The sequence below is a fragment of the Catharus ustulatus genome, chromosome 2 (genome assembly GCF_009819885.2).
Source record: "Catharus ustulatus isolate bCatUst1 chromosome 2, bCatUst1.pri.v2, whole genome shotgun sequence".
NCBI lineage: Eukaryota > Metazoa > Chordata > Aves > Passeriformes > Turdidae > Catharus > Catharus ustulatus.
Genome location: NC_046222.1, coordinates 32,532,769 through 32,552,924, shown reverse-complemented (window position 1 = coordinate 32,552,924; position 20,156 = coordinate 32,532,769). Strand labels below are relative to the sequence as shown.

Here is a 20,156-nt window from a genome sequence, read left to right as displayed (position 1 = left end):
TCCCATGTGTCATGGTTGAGGAATATGCCTCAGCTTCCTGGGTGCTTGAAAATTGCTGGCTGGTTTCCTCTGAAAGTAAAAACTGCCAAGGCTTTGTGCCTCTTTCTATGGGTTATCTGAAGGACATCTGCCACCACCACTCCTTTTCCTTTCAACTGCAACTCCTTCCCTTTCTAAATATTAACCCCTACTTTGGTTCTTTTAGGGGCATAGAACCATGTCACCAGATCTGGTACTAATTAGGAAGGCTCTAAGCAGGGACAAAAGCACAAATATTCCCCATATGTGCCTGGATAGTCAAATGAGAAGCCTATCAGTTGACTTGTAGGGTCCTCTGTGCTATTCCAGGAAGTTTAGGTGGCTGAGACTGAACATTTTGCAGTTGGGAATTAGCTGCAGTGCCTCTGCTGGGGCCTTAGTCCATTGATATTATTTTGTGTACATGGATGGAGGACAGTATTTATTCAAGTTTTGCTCTGAGCAATTCCACCATCCTGCTGCAGGGATTTGTGACCCCTGCATTTGTCTGCATTTATTTACCCTCTGTTCCTATATCTTCCAGGGTTCAGCTGGTTCTGGGAAGCTAGATTTAGAGAGCTAAGTTTAGGAGCAGCCTTTTTTCCTGCCTTTTCTAAAGAGAGCTTGTCTCTTGCTCCTCTCCCCACTGCTGCTACATTTATAGCTCATTTATAATGGCGTTATTATCTGTCTTTTAGATAAATCAGCAGAAGATTACAATTCATCTAATACATTGGTAAGCCTCACATTCTGTCTCGAGTTTGGGGATTAAAAAACTTGCAAAAATTAGTTAATTGCATGTAAACTTGTAGTTTGCTTAGTGTTTTAAAATCTGTACTATATTTGTTTGTGTACTGAGTACATGTTTGTAAAAACAGGCATCCTGCTTTCACTTTTTTTCCCAACATGTGGGGAATAAGGCAGATGGAGGTAGGATTTTTAGTGAATTACTGAATTAGGAATGGAGATTAGTGAATTAATTAGTAGAAATAGCTCTATTTTCACAGAAGTTGGTCTTTTCCTATACCTAGAATTTGGTAACCACTCTGCTGTCAGGTTTTATGTCTCTGTAAACCTCTGTGATATGACAAAGTTTATTTACTAACCTGCAAGGTCTGATTTACTAAAGCTAATGTTGATTAGCCAGACTAATCTCTAGCAGAACAGGAAATAAAAGGTTCTCCTCCTCTCTGCTTTACTCAGTCCTTGCCAGGGCAGGCACCACTCCTATTTGCTTTGTTAGGAGATACGATAAATTTCTGTGTGTGCCTGTGAGATGGAAGGAACAAAACTTTCAGTTTAAGATGGTTCATAAAACCCCACAATTCTCTCAGCTCTTGTTTTCTCATTGCCATGTCATTACCTAGAATTGGCTTGTTATGCTCCCTTCCAAAGGCAGCTTATTCAGATCTGTAAAAAGAAAAGGAAAATGTTTCTGCCATTGTTCATTATTACATGTCATCCTATGTCAGTCCTCAGAAGTTTCAATATCTGAGGTTGGATTTTTAAGTGAATGCTAGAAAAAGCAGTAGTTACCAGTCTACTGAGATACCCACTGCCCTCCCTCAGGCTAACCTTTAATTTTGGAGATATTCAGGAAATTCCCAGTACGTAGTTTTTCCTTGTTGTTCTTGACAAGCTAGGTTTTTTTGTGTTATGTCAAGTGCATCTTGACAATGATTTCTCAGGATGATGATGACTTCAAGTACTTTAGACTCAGTGAAATACAGTTTTGCTTTCCACCTCTTTCTGAGGACTTTAATACTTTTCCCCCTGCTGCTCTTAGGGAAGTGATGACGCTCAAACAGAACTGGTCTAGTGGGTTGAGGACCTTACCAAGTTTATTCTGAAGTGTTTATAGTGTAAAGGATATAATGAACTTCAAATCCAGTTTCACATGGATAAATTTAAAAGTGACTTTCATTCCTAATCACGGTATTGCAGAAAATTCCAGATAATTTTTAACCACTTATAAAACTGTTTTTAAACAAAATAATTGACTCTATTTTTCCTTAAATTTTTATGTTGGGAAGTACAGTAATTTCACGACTATAAGGCGCACCCTTTTGACTAAAATTTTGGCCCGAACCCGGAAGTGCGCCTTATAGTCCGGTGCGCCTTATCTGATGGACTAAGTTGCGACATTTGCCACCTTGGAAGTGTGAGCCGCAAGTCACGGGAGGAGCTGGCAGGGCTGTGGCAGCTGGGTGGAGGCGGAGCCACAGCCAGCAACTGCGCAGGGGGAGCTGGCGGTAGATCCTCGTTGCAAAAAAAAAAAAGTGCACCTTATAGTCGTGAAATTACTGTAATTTAAAAAAATATTTGAAAAGATTTTGCCAGATTCTACTTCCAAAATCTCACATTAATTAATTAGTTCTCAATCACCATACCAGAGGCGATGTTAACTTGACCTCCTAACTTTTGGATAAAACATTAAGAGTTTGATGCAAATTATATGATTTAAAGTCTCAAATCTTCATACTGAATGGTCAGGATTTGAAGCAAGCAAAAAAACCTAAGAAACAGTATAAGTAGGGACAAATATTTCCAAACTTGGGTGTCCCAAAACTTGCTGGTCAGCTGTGTCAGTGTTGGGAAACCAGTGAGAGAGCCCAGGTCTCCTCATGTCCTTGGGAAAGGGATTGCTGTCACTCAGGCAGATGAGAAGCTCTGTCTGAACAGCTGTGTCAGGCAGTGCTGGACTGCACATCCATGTCCCATGAAAACCCAGGAACCTTGAGTTCTGAATTTTTCAGACACTGTAACTCACTAAGCTGTTCTGATTATTGTTTTTCTACACTTGCTTCAGTGCAGTCTCTGTTAGGAGCTTAATCCAATGTTTGTGATTTTGTTTATAACATGTGATTGGGGTTTTGATTTTTGCTATTTGCTTCTCCATGCAGAATGTGAAGGCTGTGTCTGAGACCCCTGCAGTGCCCTCAGTGTCTGAAGATGAGGATGATGAAGATGATGCAGCTCCACCCCCTGTGATAGCTCCAAGACCTGAACACACCAAATCTGTGAGCAGAAATCCTTTGTTCAGCCTGCACTGCTGCAATCACTGTCAGGCCTGGACTGGCTTTGTCCCTCTGCATGGACTGATGCTGAGCCCTTCTTGGGAGCAGGAGGGAGGCAGTGGGAGCCATTCCTTCTGGCAGAGTTACCTTAGTGTTGTCACCTGCCTGGTTGGGGGGGGGCACGAGTCCTTGATTAGTGATGTTAGTTGCCAGCAAAGCAGCTTTAGAAATGCATCCCTGGCAACAACAATAACAAGATGAATAGGAGTGTTTAAATCTTCACCTGGCTTGTGTTTTTTTCTCAACAAAATTAGATATACACCCGCTCTGTGATAGACCCTCTCCCTCCGCCTACCAGAGATGTGGCCACCTCTCCTATTTCTTCTCCCTCGGAAAACAACAGCACAACAGCACCCGACATGCTGGTCAGGAACACAGAGAAGCAAAAGAAAAAGCCAAAAATGTCAGATGAAGAGATACTGGAAAAATTAAGTATGTCCTTGTTCTTGAAAGAAGTTAAATTCCAGGTCCTGCTGTGTTGGTTTCTAAGAATGTCAGTCAGGTGAAATGTTTCCTCATTTTGTGATCCCTTACTGGAGACATGGGCACACAGTCACCACTCAAAATTGGGGGCAGATGTAAAGGATGAGATTGAATTTAAACTGAGCACCTGTGATACTGGCTGAAGTCCCCAGGAAGTTACAGATGCTCAGGCTCTGCAAAACAAGCCCTGAATAAATAATATCTAGTTAACTATGAAGTCTCTGAGATCATTCCACATCTTATTCTGTTGCTCTGAAGCATGAATGATTATATTGCGATGTTAGACATAAGGTGTCTAAAAGATGGAGAGAAAATTAATGCATCCCCAAGTTTGCCTTCCACAGCATCATGGTGTAAAGTGACTTGGTTATTTTTAAGTGCTTTAACATTTTGTGGGTAGCCAAATTGGTGGGTTTTTTCTGAGAAAGATTCATCAAGTCTCTCAGTTGTGTCCTCATGTCTTTAACAGTTCCTACCTTCAGTGCAAGTGCTCCTCTGCTGCCTGGTGGTTTTGGGCTATGCTGTGGTATATCCAACAGCTGAACAGCTCTTTCATGCAATTGATTGCTATCCTCACCCCAGGCCAGGTTTTATTAGGGTAGACCATTTCTGATTCTTTGAACTACTAATCCTGTATTAGTTACATCCATGCTTTGCTTGTAAATTGACTTAAATTGTGTTTGCACCTCTATGATAAGGCTGGTCTCTTTGGTTTGAGGGTATATGTGTCTACTTTAGGAACAAGAATCTAGTAGTTAGATGAAGATTTAATTTGAGGATATAACTTTAAAAAAAAAATTAAAATGGTACCTGAGTAACTGTTTTCACTAAATAAAACCTAAATTGATGTGGTGACTTATTAACTAGGACTGCTTGCTATTGGAAAACTCACATCCATTGTTTCAAAACACCAACTTCACTCAATTAGCAGGATCTTTGTACCATTAAGGGCCATTTTTGTGACCAGGTAGGGTGAGCAGCAACTGTGGCAGGAAAAAGGTGCTATTCTAATAAAAGTACATCCACTTCAGTCATGCAGAGAAGTGCAAGTGCTACTTTTGGGAGTGTTGGGAAGCAGATATACCTTCTGACACCTTGCTTGCTCCAGGTGTCAGCTTCTATATGTGGGCTAGTCAGAAAAATGTTATGAAGTTTTAATCGTTAGTCTTAATCTAAGTAAAAATATCTTTCCACTGAGGGCAATGGAACTGTACTTTCACAGACAAGCAGCCTTTTGAAATTTTAGTTTGACATGTAACTAAAATGATTAAAACTGTAAAGCAAAAATATATTTACACCTACTAAGGATGTGCTAAATCCATATAAAGGTTAAAAGGAGACTGCTCAGTCTCTACCTCTCAGCAGAAATGCAGACATTAATGCATCCTCACCTGACTCTTTGGAAGGTAGGAGACACCTCCCCATTTCAGAGTTAACACCATTAAACAGGGCAAAACTGCATCTGCCAGTTGTCACCACAGCATTCTGTCCAGTCCTTGCCTTGGGGAAACATTTGCAATCTGAGCTTGTAGCCTGTGTTAGGCTTTGGGGAAAAATTTCTGAATATTTGTCCAGAATTACCAGTCCTCCCTGCAGCCAACATTGCCTCTGTAATTGTAGAGTGGGTTTTATAAAGCCAGATTTCTCTTCCTGCCCTCCTCTCCAAACATGGGTGATATTCCCTGCTTCTACCTCTGTCTGTCTTAAACGCTATGGGTTTGGCTGCTCTCCAGTGGTGTCTGAAAATAACCTGCTCTTGCTCTGCTTGCTACTGGATTTCTTGGCTTAATGACCACGAGCAGTTTCTTTGCCAGTATACATCTGTTAAGGCTCAGCCCCAGACCCTGTGAGAGCAGCACCATATGTTGGCATCTCCAGTGACTTGCAAACCCCAACTCGGATGCAGCTCTGCATCCCTTGATCCTGTCAGTGCTGTCGGAGAGGAGACTGGTTCCCAGCTGAGCACTAGAAATTGCTGGCTCTGGTTCCTTCACCCTAAAGACGGTGTAATTCCTGCCTGCCATAGGGGAGTTATCAATATCAGTTTAAATTTGCAACCACTTGCCAGCCCTGTGCTGTGGAACACCAGGCAAAGTGCTTTTCCTTTTGAGGAAGGCAGTGATAGACTTTCCTTTGGTTTTGGGAGAATGAGCTGAGATGGTCACAGATTGCTCTCCAAAACCAGAGGGATGCTGGTAACTGCTGCTAAAACCTGTGCTGATTGTCAGGTTCCTGGAAGAGCAGCTGAGCATTGCCCAGAGCAGGCCATGGGAGGTTTGGTCTGAAGGGTCTCTATTGTCTCTCCTGGGTCTTGCAGCCCAGTCACAGGGTCAGTAAATGGTAGTGGTTGTGCTGGTACAAAAACATCATAGATAGGTTTTTTTTCTGATACAGGTTGTCATGGTGTAAGGGAATATTTGACTAGTTTTATAACAGACTGCTGTTGCCTCCAAGATGACTGAGAGCCCAGCCTCCAAATTCAGAGACATTGCAGTGCAGGGGCTTCTTATATCATTCAGGTTGTTGAAGCTGGGAGTGACTTTAAATAGCAGGTTTCTAACAAATAATTGTTTTTCCATGTGTTAGGCCTGTGTATCCCCATCCTGTACCTAGCAATAACAGCCAGTGAAGGTGAAATGTTCTTAAAGTCTGTCCTATCATTTCTGAAACAAAGTTCCTGATACAGAGGTATGCTGCAGCTGATATGTTTGCGAATAACTGAGGATTTCTTTGGTGTCCATGTGCCTCTGGATTTCTGATGAGTGGTTCATGAGACAGAGCGTGCTGTGGTCGATGGAGCTGTTCTTACAGCTAGTTCTTGTGGCTGTTTGTAAAAGGACTTGAAGAAAATCCTCTTCTTTTTTTGTTTTTTGTAGGAAGTATTGTGAGTGTGGGCGATCCAAAAAAGAAGTACACGAATTTTGAGAAGATTGGACAGGGGTTAGTATATGCTGCTTCTCTGTCCTAAACCTTTCATTTCCTTATGCTAAGAAAAATTCACCAAAACCAGATTAAGTTAGCTTGCTGGAAAGGCTGTTGGGGATACTTTGGAAAGTTTCTTTTATTTGGTTGTTTATTTGTTTTCTTGTTTTTGTTTTTGGTTGTTTTGCTGGGTTCTGCATTCCCCCCAAATCTTCTCCTGTTCCTGGCAAAGTCACTGGGACTGGGTTTTTGTGCAATTGTGTTGTAATGTAGGAAATTATGCCATTAGATGATCAAGTTGATAAATACAGCTACAAGGAGGGAAACAACTGCAAGACTGTCTTCAGTTTATGGATTTGCTTCTGAATTAACTCTCCTCGAGGTGTGTGCTGTGCCCCTTTAAGCAAGGTAGGGAGAAAGTAGAGGTTGTAGGAGAGACTGTGCTAATGCAAAACACGGTCAGGTCCGTGTGCTGAGGCTCAAATTCCTGTTTTCCTTTCTATAAATGCCCCATTTGTTTACTTTAGCTGATCCTGTTGCTCTGTTATCATGTTGGGCATTCTGGAAGCCAGGGTAGTGTGGTCATGCCACTTGAAATGGAATAAACTCATAGTTTGCTGGTTTAGCAGCAAGAGTTTGGATGACCATAGTGCCCCTTATTAGGAACTTTTCTCCCCATTAATCCTCTGGCTTCTGCCCCAACAACAGCCTTGTCTCAGAAATATTTCAGATGATGTTTACCACTGGAATTATTGCATGTAAAGAAATGAGCTTGAGAGCACTTCAGAGAGACAAGTGGGAAGGGCCATGTGTTACGCTCTCACTTTTACTTTGAGACACTAATAATTGACTTTTTATTCTTTTCTCTGTTTTGTTTAGAGCCTCAGGTACAGTTTACACAGCAATAGATGTAGCTACAGGACAGGAGGTAAGTGCTGCCAGAGTACCACAGCAGTGGATTTTGGATTGTGTCCCAAAAATTCAAGTTGATGCTACAAAATAAAGACTGTCCTTAAGGGATTCATGACATCTTATTTTTAATGAGGTCTTTATTTACTTACTAATGAGACATGGTTGAGTGGTCTTAGCAGAGAACTGGAAAAAATGACTTCACAAGTTTTGATTCCTGAAGCAAATGTTTGAACTGGGCAGTTCCTCAGTAAAAGTTTTCTCTCTTCTTCCCAATATTGCTGCCTGTCTCCATACAAACTCTTTTATTTGCCCTTTGCTTCCTACACTTATACTGATTGCATAGAAATAGTTCCTGTCCAACCCTTTGCCCACTTTCTGCCCTTGAATTGTGAGACAAAGAATGCCTTCTTTTTTCCCCTCACAAATATTAAAAAGTGCCATGCTTATTGCCTGCATAATAAACTACTAGTGACGGATATGCAGCATCTGTGGAAACCTTTATTTCTAGATGGAGGATTTTTTAAAAGATGGAAGTTTGTGTTATTCCAGATGTATGTATGGAGGTCTGCAACAATGTGTGTCTGTCTATTTTGCATTTGTACAGTGTGACAGTTATTCACCAATAAATTTCATAATTGTGCTTTTTGCTGAAATTCCTTCACCTGCTTTTTCAGTTCCTGAAGAATTAATGCAGTTTAATTGCAGTCTGTGAGGAAGGGTTCTTAATTTTCTTTTGAATCAATGAAAAATTTTATAGGAGGGGGAAGTCCTATGATGGGTTTCTGCTTTCTTTCTGGACCCCTTGGATGACTCCCATTTGAAAACTTAAACTCTTGTATTACAACAGACTTTGAAATTGTTCCTATTACGCTGCTGCGATCAGGCCCTGAATTTTTAAATCTGTGTTTGAGATCGCTGTAACTTTGTCATGCTGTTGCTTGTTCCTTTCTATGAAGTGCACTGAACTCAGGAGCTCAGTGCAGGGAAACCCTGGGAATTTATCTGCATAAAATGCCTTTCCTCTCTCCTTCACCTTTCATTCTTCTTTCTGGACTTATACAAAGAGCAGCATGGGGTTTTTGTTTTTGTCTTCTTTAAGTCCTGTTCGGCAGCCCCTGTGAGTACTGTGGACAACCAGTGTGTCTGTCGGCTCTTGCCTTCTCATGGTGGGATTTTTGTGTAGTCTTCCCTGCTGTACTATCAAAGTGCTAATTGTGTCCATCTATATAGGCACTCTGTGGCCTGGTTTTTTTTTAATCCTTGTTTTTGTGAGTTATTGTAGTTGCTGGCTCCTGTCCATTCACCCAGGCCTCTTTCTTGGCACGTAGCAGTTTTGTAAAGGCGTAGTTTCACTTCATTCCCTTTGCCTAAATGTTGTACCAAAGACAGTTGAGTTGTAATCTCTGAGTTATCTCTGCCTCCAGCTGTGCTGAGTAGGCTTACTGATTTGAAGGCTCCTCTGAGGGCCAGGTGCTCTCATTAAGTACTGGTAGTGTGGAAACTTGAATACAAGAGTTAAAAACATGTTGTAACATTTCTGCTCTTTGCATACATACATGCAGAGCAGGTATCCTGAAACAGGAAGAAAGCTACTAAACCAGAGGGCTGCATCTGACAAATATCTTCCTGTTGCCCTTCAGGCATGACTGGACATAAAGTTGGCTCCAACTCATTTATTTTCAGCCTTTTATTTAAACACTGGAGCTTCTCTCCCTCAGGTCTTGTTGTGACAAAAGAAATAGAGTTACTGCCTTGAAGTAATAATCATGATTGTGTTATTTACCCATCCTACTTTAGATTTCTAGAAGCTGGGAGCAGGGAAAAAAACACCAAAAAATTTTCAGAAATGTCCAATTAAAAGTAAAATTAATAAGAATCCTTTCAGGAATAAAAGGTTTTTGACTTAACCAGTCCATACCAGAGTAAGAGGATCTCTTCCTTGTTATCTAGAAACTGTAGATGGAGATGTCTAAACAACTGTGACATTAGGATCCAGTATGAAAATGGCAATTTCCCTCATTCTTTTTTTCATTAAGCATCATCCAGCATGTGTGGAAATGGACTGGCTGCAGGAACTTGCAGAGTTACAGAATGGTAATTCAGTAACTAATGATGAAAAAGTGACCTCATGGTGAAAGAGTTTTTTCCTCCCACATGTGGATGTGGGACTAAGTTGACTGGTACTGGCAGGTTTCTGGGGGACTCCTTCAATAATGCTTTACTTGATCTCTTTTCACTGCAGGTTGCCATCAAACAGATGAATTTGCAGCAGCAGCCTAAAAAAGAACTGATTATTAATGAGATCCTTGTGATGAGGGAAAACAAAAACTCCAACATTGTCAACTACTTGGACAGGTATGTCAGAATTTGAAGGGCTCTCAAAGGGACACTGGAAAACACTTCTTGTCAGTGTCTTAAGGGTTCCTGGCTCAGCTTAATGCAAGTGCGGAACAACCTTGCATTGCTTAAAGTGTGTGGGAGTGTGGGTGGCCTGGCAGTCTCTCTCCAGAATGAGAAGAAACAGGTGTCTGAACCAGTGTTAATGGGATGTCTAGGCTCTCTTCAGAGATGCTGGCAACTAAGGTCCTGTCGTGATTCCATTCTTCATCTCTCTTTTGCCAAATTTGACACAACAAACTTCCTGTTAATTTCCTTCCTGTTACTAAAGGAGAAATAGAAACACTTGGAAAAGTATTATTTCTATTTGCTTTCCTCTTCTTTTCCACTGAGCAATGCTGGTGTTCTGCTGCCAGAGGAGCAGGCTGCTTCCAGGGCCAGATGTAGTCTTGTCCCTGTGACTGTCCACTGAGATTTTTGCACAGTAGCATGACAGCAGTGAGGGGGAGTGACATGTGAGACATAACATGAGGTCTGGGAACACCTCAACACAACCTTGCAGTAATTTAAGAGGACTTTTTAGAAAAGGGAGAGTGACTCTTAAGGCAGATAGTGATAGAACAAGAGGGAACAATTTTTAGATAAAAGAGGGTAGGTTTAGGTTAGGTATAATGAAGAAATTCTTCACTGTAAGGGTGATAAGGCACTGGCACAGGCTGCCCAGTGAAGATGTAGCTGCCCTGGCAGTGTTCAAGACCAGGTTAGGTGGGACTCTGAGCAGTCTGGTGTAATGGAAGGTGTCATTGCCCATGGCAGGGGTTTGGAACTAGGTGGTTTTTATGGTCCCTTTGAACCCAAAGCCTTCTATCATTCCATAATGCTGAAAGCCCAGCAGGCAAAAGCATTTCATGGTAGCTTGAATTCACCATCAACATCACAGTGCTGCATTGTGTCAAGCCTGTGTCACTCACATGTTAAAACTACAGCTGGTTCCATTTGAGCTGCAGCAAGATTTTCAGTCTGCTGCACTCAACATCTGAATGTAGCAGTTCTGATGAGCTACAGGTTTGCCTTATTGTAAAGGTAAAGACTGCTTGGATAAGGTGAGCTGCAGACTCTAATCTTGGCAGCTTGGGTTTTTTGGAATGGACAAAGAAGGGATGTGACCTAGAATCCCTGGAAATTTGAGAGAGGATTTGCACACTTTTTTGCTTTGCATGTATGTGAAAATCTAATCAGCTGTTTCTTTAATAGGTTTCTTTTGCAGGCTATTAATGTCTTAGCCAAAATAGGTGTTACTTATAAACTGCAAGTTGTTTTGCTGAATTTTTGTGGTGCTGTGTTCCATGCATAGCTGTAAAGAGCTACTTCGTTGAGGAGACAGAAAGTCTGCTCCTGAAAATTTTATGACAGAGGCGTGTGTGCAGGGAACTGATGTTGGGCACACGCCCTCTTCCTAGAGAGAGAAGAAGTTGCCAGTGTGAAATGAAACAAGTGGTTAAGAATTGCGTCTGGGCTACGACTGTTATTTTCCTCTGGGTCACTACCGGCTTTGTTTTGACAAAACTGTTTGAGAGACAGGCTCTTCCCATGAGAGAGCATCGCTGTGTACTTGCCTTGTCTAGCCAGTGCATCCCAGCTGCAGGACAGCTCCACATCCCGCTGTCTTGTTCAAACCTTCAGCAACAAAATCTGCTGCTTTTGTCCTCCACTTTCACTAACCTTTTTCAAAGGGATTAGCTTTTGTTTGAGTGCTGCACATGGACAGAAGAGTAACTGGGATGAACATGGGGGTTCTTGTGCCTGTTATGCTGCTTCAGCTCTGCAGCTGCAGGATCCTGTTGCTGGGCATCTCTGTACCTCCTGCCCAGCCTAAATGTGCCTGTGCTTCCCAAGTGCTGAATTAAGCTGATATTTGGATGCCACTTGCTGGTTTCTGCCTCCTGCTGGAGGAGGTGGAGGAAGGATGTGCTGATCACTGCAGGCCTGGTTTCTGCTTTGTGGTTCTGTTCAGTGTCTCCCCTTCTGAGTCCCTAATAGGAGCTGCAAGACGGTGATTGGCATAAACCAGCTCTCTCAGCTCCTGCCCTCATGCGAAGGTTTCCTGTGCTTTGTCCTTTCTTAACTGCATGGCCCACTTGCTTGTGGTTAAACAGCTTTTCTGCTGCAGTTGTAGTGTCCAGCGATGCACAAAGGTGTGCTGTGGTATTTGGGATAGTGACATGGCCTAATTCAGCTGTGTGTGGGAGCTGGATCTAGAAGCATCTGGCTCTGAAGACAGTGACACTAGTCTTCTGTACAGACAAACAGCCACTTGTGCTGAGTTACCTGCTGGAGGTGCCAGTTCCCTGCTGCTGCAAGAAAGAGGCCCTCAGAGCCCTGCTTCTAAACTCAGCCATCCAAACACAGGCATCAGATGCCCAACAGTAGGCAAAGCAGACTCCTGCCCTTTTGTTCTGAAGAACTCCTTAACTCAATAAATCCCCCAAATGAGTGGTAGCCTCTGTTACCCCAACCCAAACTGTAGTAGGGATGGATGCTCAATGAATAAATCTGAATATGTAAGACAGTCACACTACAAGAACACACTGGTTTCTTTCCAGGATATATTCACGTTTGCCTGTAGAAGGCATGTTACTGGTGCAAAATTCTATAATTAATGAACTTGCACCTCTGTGCAGCTCCAAATTCCATCAGTTTTATCAATAAAGAATGTGTATTTGTGATAGAGAGGGCTTGGTGAACAACTTCCTAAGGTTTGTAAGTAGAGGCTGAGGAACACCTCACAGGATCAGACATTACCTTGCAGATAGATGAAGAGAAAGCTGTAGACCATCTCCTTCTTCAAAGATTTTAATCAGGTTTTTCTTGCTGCCAGCTTGTTTCGGAAGGTGACTGTGGGTGACAAGATGTGACACCATGCTGTGCCAGATGTCGCATCAGAGCAGTGTGTAGATGTATGGACTTCCTGGTAGTGTCTCTAGAACTGCTGAGAGAGTGGGTTTGAGTCATGCCTACAGTAGGCAGCTTGGTGACTGAGACTGCCAAGAGAGGAAAAGATCCCTGAGACAGTACCATCCTGAAATGACATTCCTTTGGTGGCAACTGGCAGGGAGCCACTGTTAATATCACCTCCCTGTGTGTTCTGTCAAATCTATCAATTATTGAGTTGCCAGGGTCTTGGCACATGTTTGTGGCTGCTCATGGCTCAGCTTTGGTTTCACAGTGTGGTTCTTGGCTCACTCCATCCATTTTGGCTGCAGAGAGATACCAGCTTGCTCCCAGCATGTGGAACCTGGGATTGTCATGCAAAGAGCCCATTTTGCACTCATTCTTACAGTCAAGTGCATTTGGGCTGGAGAGAGTGCTACTGGCAATGAAGGGAAACCTTGCAATGTCCATAGTGGATGATTCGTTGAGAGGGTGCTGATAAAATCTGCAGAGAGCCTGATGTGGCAGAAGTGAAGAAACTGCTATGTCATTGGGTCAGGAAGGAAGAGTGTGGATGGAGTTGGGCTTTCAGAGCCCAACAGAAGGTAAATGACCCCCAGAGTTAGCAGGAGTGCTTCTGAAAGCAGTCTTGCTGCTCCTCTCTCACTCAGAGGGCTGCTCTGCAGGTGGTGCTGCTGTTGCTGGGGTCTGTAATGTCAGGAAAACAAAATGCCAGTGCATCAGCTTTTGCTCCATAGGAGAGTTTGAGCCCTCTCTGCTGCAGGAGCACAGCCCTGTGCCCTTGGGCTTTGTATCCTGGAAGAATCTGCAGATGGCACCTCCCTACATAGTCTTCAGCATCAGCAAACCAAGACGCCCACTTAGTCTGTGGAATTAAAAGTGTCCAGAACTGTAACACTACTATCATCCATGTGCAGCCGAGAGTATTATTACTATTTAGGGCTTTTTTATTATCAGCTTAGTGTTGTCAGTGTGTCCTTTGGGGATAAATACCACAGCTTGCTCACTCCTGTGATGTCTCATTCATCTCTGTCTACTTTCCATGCCAAGTTTAATGGCTTCTTTCTCCTTTACTTTTTCTTTCTATTTAATTATTCCATAGTATCTATCCCAGCTTTTGCATTTGGTTCCTGGCAAATTCATTCCTCAGTAGGATCAGTGTTTCATAGTAAAGCAAATGTATCCTTGATGAACTCTAATGCCAGATGAAGCTTTTAATTAGATTCTCTGCCCTCTCACTTTTGACTCATCTGTCCACTCACTTGAAAAATGAGAGGATAGGCTGAAAAGGGGGTTTTCAAACTGATGACTCCTTCCTTCTGGAATGTGTCATCCTCATGGATCTGTCATGGAAGTTTGTGTTGATAGGTCCAAAAAGGGGCAGAAATGGTTGGTGTTGTTATTCTTTTTTTTGTGTGTGTATGTTTTTATGGATTTTTTTTTTTTCATTTTTAATGAGTTATTGCTGAAGTCTTCATCTCATATCTTCCACTTTTAGACATGGGTACACAAACACTCAGCCGAGAGGAATATCCTGAAAAACTGAAAAAAGCCACTCTCATCTCAGCTGTCTTCTCCCAAACTTCCCATGGGCCATTTTTAGAAAAAAGCTGCCTTTTGGGGTTTCCTTTTTTATTTTAAGTCTTTAGAACTGCTGTTTCATCCAATAAAGTGTACTCCTTTGCCTTTATGTATGGTTCTGAAATTTTCAGATCCAATTGCAGACTAGTTTGATAACATGGAAAAAAGATAGAGGTCGTTTTCAAATGCATGATGCTTAAAAGGAAGTGCTCTTTCATGATTGATTGTGGGTAGCCATCTTTTGTGTCATCCAGAACTGTCCCTGAGCTGAGGCAAAGCAGTCAGTTTGAAACACTAATCTTAGAGCAATTAGGGTTTTAGTTAAAAGTTAGAAGAAACTGGACTTGAGATAGTTACCTAAAACTTAAATAATTGATTGTCTGTCAATTTATGTTTGCTTAGCTGTGCTTGCAATGGGAAAGGATGAAACTAGTAGCTAGGTCCAAAGAACACAAACAATTGCAACCAGAAACTCATTCTTTGAAAAATTGGAGTTGCCCCAAAAGCCATTTGTATTGTCATTAATAGAAAAGGTTGAGTGTTCAAGGCGAGGAAGACTTGCCTTACTTCCTCCTTTTAAGACCCCTCCCTACAAAAACGATCCCAGACTTAATTCAAGAAGCCAACCACGCATGCTTAATAGCCATTCAAGCTAATTACCATAGGAAACAGGGATGGGAGGGGCTGGTATTATGAATATGTATTTGTTTAAACCTTTTGTTAATAATTAGACTCTGTGATCACTTGTGATTTTGCAGTGGTATTAGAGGATTGCCTCACGCTGCTGCCCAGCGCTGAATAAACATACCCTTTCTAACTTTAAATTGTTACAGAGTCTTTGTCCGTCACAGTTGAGTATCGGTATTAGACCAATGCTCATCTTTTGGTAAATCAAGTTGCTTAGGACAGCAGGATGCCAGCAGTAATGAAAGCCCCCAGTTACCTCTTCCAGTGCAGGAGCCCTCAGAAGCCATTGCTGTGTGCCAAATATCTGGGTTGCACGCTTGGACCCCATCCTTGAGTAGCAGCTCTTTGCCTTCTCTCCCAGCAGCAGGAGCAGTTGTAAGGTCAGGTCTCCATCTTAGCCTGAATCATTTCCATGGTAGAAAAATTCAACCTTGCTTTTATGGACAGGAAACTTGCCAGCTCTCCCTCAACTTTCTGTGCTCACCCTTCTCTTAGGTCATTCAGGTTGTGATTGGATGCTCCCATGCACAGAAAGTACCAGGAGTACATGGTTCCCCAATACTGTTAAGTGCAGCTCTTGTTTTTATTGCACTTATAAGAGAGCTTTAAAACTCTGTGCATTCTGATTTTAAAATCTGGCTTGGGCTCTTCAGTTACCTCGTAGGAGAGGAGCTCTGGGTGGTGATGGAGTACCTGGCAGGAGGCTCCCTGACCGACGTGGTGACAGAGACCTGCATGGACGAGGGACAAATCGCCGCCGTGTGCCGGGAGGTGAGGCAGCACGCAGAAGGAGCTCTGGTTGGGAATGGGACATGGGCTTTCCACAAGCAATGGAAGCGTTTCCAGCTTCTGTAGTGTGACAGTCATTCTTTTAGAGGATGGATTTCACCTGTGAGGTTGCAGCATACAATTCTAATGCAACCATCATGTTTCACCCCAGAAGGAGGAACTAGATTGGAAAGTGGGGGTGGGATCCTCTTGGTTTTATCAGTTCTTAAGTCTTTTGGGACTAACTTGTCCTCCTAGGACCTGTTGATCCCAGTGTGACATCTCTCTGTGGCCCTGCACATACTGAATATATGAAAGGTCATAACACACTCTGCCCTTACTACCGAAAATACGCAGTCTGTTTGAGTCCTTTAGCTGGCTAATTGTGACTGATGAATCGTTTCATGCCCAGTAAGAATATCTCAATTATTTTTCAGTGTCTTCAAGCCCTGGAATTCCTCCATTCTAACCAAGTTATTCACAGAGACATCAAGAGTGACAACATCCTGCTGGGAATGGATGGCTCTGTCAAACTAAGTATGCAGGGAACATTACTTCTGATGACTTATCAACCCGTGCCAGTTATCTGCTCTGGGCCAGGCATTTTAGGGAGATGGGTGTCTGAGGTGCTTGATGCTGTCATGATGAACAGGCTGTAGAAATGCTACTGTAGATATTGCTCTGACATTTGTTTAAATTGAGATTGGCAAATACAAATCCTTGCAAACTGATACCAGACTTGAAGTGAGGCTTGGGCTTCGTTTAGCTTTGGGCCATCTGTTTATGTGAACTAAAATAACAGTGTTTTAATGCTTCTCCAGTCTAGAAAGCTGGGTTGAGAGGTTTAAGGTTAGAAGTCTTTATTTATGAACAACCTCTTCTGTCTGGAAAATACTGCAGGTATTCAAGGGACAGGGGAAGTGGAGGGAGAATTGAAAACCATGTAACTAGAAATCATTTAATCTTACAATGCCAACCCAGACTGGAGCCTAAATGTTGTTTCCTCCTTGTGGTATCACTAGTAATGAAAATCTTGAGAGTGTTCTGCCCCTTGGGTGCTAAGGTACCTGTTGTGCTTGTTATTGTCCATGCAGAGATAAACCTTGGAAACCAGTGAATTATTATCTTCCACCTATAGCTTTAACAGAATGGTGCTTCCTTTTTCTTCCTCTCAGTTCTGTTGGCTAGCACTCAACAGGGATAAATAAATCTATTTTTGTCATCAGCGACAGCAGATGACTCAAAATTCACAGAGTGCAGATACGCTGAGTAAGAAGGTGGGGATTTTTTGCACAGAATTGTCTTCTAAACTAAAGCTGCACTTTGGTAGAGCCAGATCTCAGGAGTGTTAGCAATGAATAACTAATGGGGGCCAAAGTGCTCTATTCTTATGGAATGACTTCTCTGAGCACAGTGTGCTGGTACACAGGACTGTAGTTTAAAGTTAGACAAATCCCTGTGGATATGATGCAGTAACCTTCTGTATCTGAGCTGCTTGTTGGCTCTGCTGGAAATTTGCCCTGTTTATAAACCATATGTCCTTTCCTGGTATTTACCCTTGATGAAAACTCAGCTAGGAATCAGGTTTTTTTCATCAATCTGCCTAAAATTAGACCTGTGATGCCACAGGGGGTCAGGATGGGCGGTGCATCTTGCTGTGTTGATTCTGCTGGGCCCACAGGAATAGATTTAGTTTTCTTTTGGTGAGCCAAATACAAGTAAAATATAGGGTAGCAATCTTTGTGTAAAGGCACTCCATCTTTCTCTCTGTTCAAAGAAAATAATCAATATTAAGTACTTTAAATTTATTCTGAACGCTCTTTACTCTATAAAATAAATGCTGTTTTGAGGGATGATATATCTACATGGGAAGTGATACCCCTTGGACTGAAAATATCACCAGACAGTACAGTGTGTGGTCTGGGGGGTGTATCTAGATCAGACTTGCGTTAATTCCTGTTTTCACATACCCAGGAATGGTCTTTAGACCACTATGTAATAACACAGTGTGTAACATCTGTGTAATGCTGCAACACAGCTGAGTGTCTTCTGTGTGTGGTTATTTCCTGATCCCCATCTTTCACACAGACAAGTCAGCAGCTCTAGAATCCTCATGGCCTCGGAGAGTCAGATTTAGAAACTGAGCTCTGAACACCATCCTCTGTGTTAGCCACAAAACCACATCTCCTGTCAATAGTTGCAGCAACAGCACACCTGACAGTGCAGCAGGGTAAAGTGTACTGTAGCTCTGGTGTCAGCAAGGGTTATTTTTGGAGAAACTTGCTGATTCTTATGTCTTTTCCCTCCACACTATTTTAATTTTTCAGCCGACTTCGGCTTCTGTGCCCAGATCACTCCTGAGCAGAGCAAGCGCAGCACCATGGTGGGCACCCCGTACTGGATGGCACCTGAGGTGGTGACGCGGAAAGCTTACGGGCCCAAAGTGGACATCTGGTCTTTGGGGATCATGGCCATCGAGATGATCGAAGGAGAGCCCCCCTACCTCAATGAGAACCCTTTGAGAGTAAGCAATTGCTTTTCTCCTCAGGCTTTCACTGAGCTGCAGGTGAAACTGAGCTCATGCAAATCCTCCGGTGTGGTTTCATCACCTCCAGCCCCATCTAACTCAATTCTGTGGTCATAGTGAGAAGACTGAGACAGTTAAAAGCCATGGTTTGCTCTGGGTAGCAGAGGTTGGGCTCTTCTATGAGTTAGATCCTGCAAGCTCATAATTTCCCACTTTCTGGGATGCTAATAGAGGCAGAAGTTCTGCCTTAAGGCAACAAAGCAGTCATGTCTTGAAACTTTCTACCCTGAGAATGAGAGACTTCTCCTCTGAGAGACCTGTAGTGGAAGTTTCCCTGCCCATGGCAGGGGTATTGGAACTAGGGATCTTTCAACCAAAGTGTTCTATGTTTCTGTCATTCTATTCAATTCTATTCTAGTAGGAGCTTTTTTCTGACGGGCAAATTATTCCTCCTTGCATGCTCCAAGTAAAATTAGAAGCTAATAAGTCTTTAGACAGGGCTTAAACCTCCTGATGTCTTTCCTTTGTTTAATTATTAACAAAAGGAGATATGCTGTCAGTATGTAGAGGCATCACTGCTCTTAATATAGGTTTATGGCTTTTTCCCCAGTTAGGCAGGTTGGAGGAATCTAGAAAGATTGTTTTACTTTTCTTTTCCATCTCTTGCAATGGAAGTGATTTTTGGGATGGAAGTGCGGCAGCCAAGAAGACTATAAGCAGTAAAACATGTTGAGTTAAAGTAACAATACTTTGGCCTCATTTAACTCAATTTATGCCAATTCCTAGGCTATCAGACTGCTCCCATGGGACATGTTGAGTGATGTGCTCAAAAGGCCTGTATATTAACAAGTCTCTGACAGATTTCTGTTTCTTTTGAAAATTCATCCAGGACGTTTCTCACATGAAATCCTGAAATGGATGAATTTTGACTCTCTTGATTCTCAAAGGAGGATGTGTGCGAATGCTTTATCCCCAAGCGGTAGCAAAACTGGTTTTTTCTGCAGGATGTTAAAAAAATCTGCCCAAGGGTCTGCTGGGCACCTTTTGTAAGGAGCCAACTGCATCTTTATCATGTTGATGTTTTAGGCCTTGTACACTCAGGCAGAGTACCAACAGAAAAAAATCTATTTAGTCAGGGCTACCTTCCCATGAGGATATAGTCATTACAGGAGTAATGGTAGAGTCGTGCCAGTTAACTTCCCTATGTAAACAGGGTCTGGAATGTTGTTTTTGTCCTTGTAATCTCTTGAGAGGCCTGCAGGATTCAGACCCAGATTACAAGGGTAAAACAATAAAGGATTGGATCTCATCCACAAAAAAATAGGGCTGGCAGCTGTTCTGTTTGCTGAAATGTAGGCATTGATTAGTGACCCTGATAAGGTGGGATTTTTTTCCTCCCCATTGAACTGTGGGGAGGGAGAGGAGAAATGGGTGTCTCTAATCCAGAGATGTAATCTAATCTTCATAACCTCCTGTTTCCTGGGTGCTTGTTTTTGTCTCAGGCTCTGTATCTCATTGCCACTAACGGGACTCCAGAGCTGCAGAATCCAGAAAAGCTTTCACCCATATTCCGAGACTTCTTAAATCGCTGTCTTGAAATGGATGTGGAAAAGAGAGGTTCTGCAAAAGAACTGCTACAGGTAGGTGATGGGGAACAAGGCTGGAACAATGTAATCTTGCAGTCCTGAATGTGACCAGGCTTAGGGTGAGACCTTGTTTGAGGTCTTAAATACTGCATCAGCTGAAAGCACGACTAAGATAACCTCTCAGGGGACAAAAACCACAGCCCCCAAACATAAATCTATAATAAAGTGATAACAGACTGCTCCCTTTCCAGTACTGGCTACTGGCAGCAGCTGTGCAGTGTGTTCTGTGTCCAACCTCAGATAACA

At 42.6% G+C, this 20,156-nt stretch overlaps 1 protein-coding gene across 4 annotated transcripts in view; it reads left to right on the top strand.

Annotated features, from left to right (window-relative positions):
• PAK1 (p21 (RAC1) activated kinase 1) overlaps positions 1 to 20,156 on the top strand; it is a 77,429-nt gene that overhangs the window by 50,427 nt on the left and 6,846 nt on the right. For all 4 annotated transcript variants that reach the window (XM_033053079.2, XM_033053076.2, XM_033053077.1 and 1 more), the window contains 10 exons: positions 717 to 754; positions 2,922 to 3,038; positions 3,350 to 3,527; positions 6,455 to 6,518; positions 7,380 to 7,428; positions 9,655 to 9,767; positions 15,623 to 15,740; positions 16,175 to 16,274; positions 18,065 to 18,261; positions 19,767 to 19,904. In XM_033053079.2, the coding sequence (XP_032908970.1) occupies positions 717 to 754; positions 2,922 to 3,038; positions 3,350 to 3,527; positions 6,455 to 6,518; positions 7,380 to 7,428; positions 9,655 to 9,767; positions 15,623 to 15,740; positions 16,175 to 16,274; positions 18,065 to 18,261; positions 19,767 to 19,904 (1,112 nt within the window). The remainder of the gene's footprint in view (positions 1 to 716; positions 755 to 2,921; positions 3,039 to 3,349; positions 3,528 to 6,454; positions 6,519 to 7,379; positions 7,429 to 9,654; positions 9,768 to 15,622; positions 15,741 to 16,174; positions 16,275 to 18,064; positions 18,262 to 19,766; positions 19,905 to 20,156) is intronic.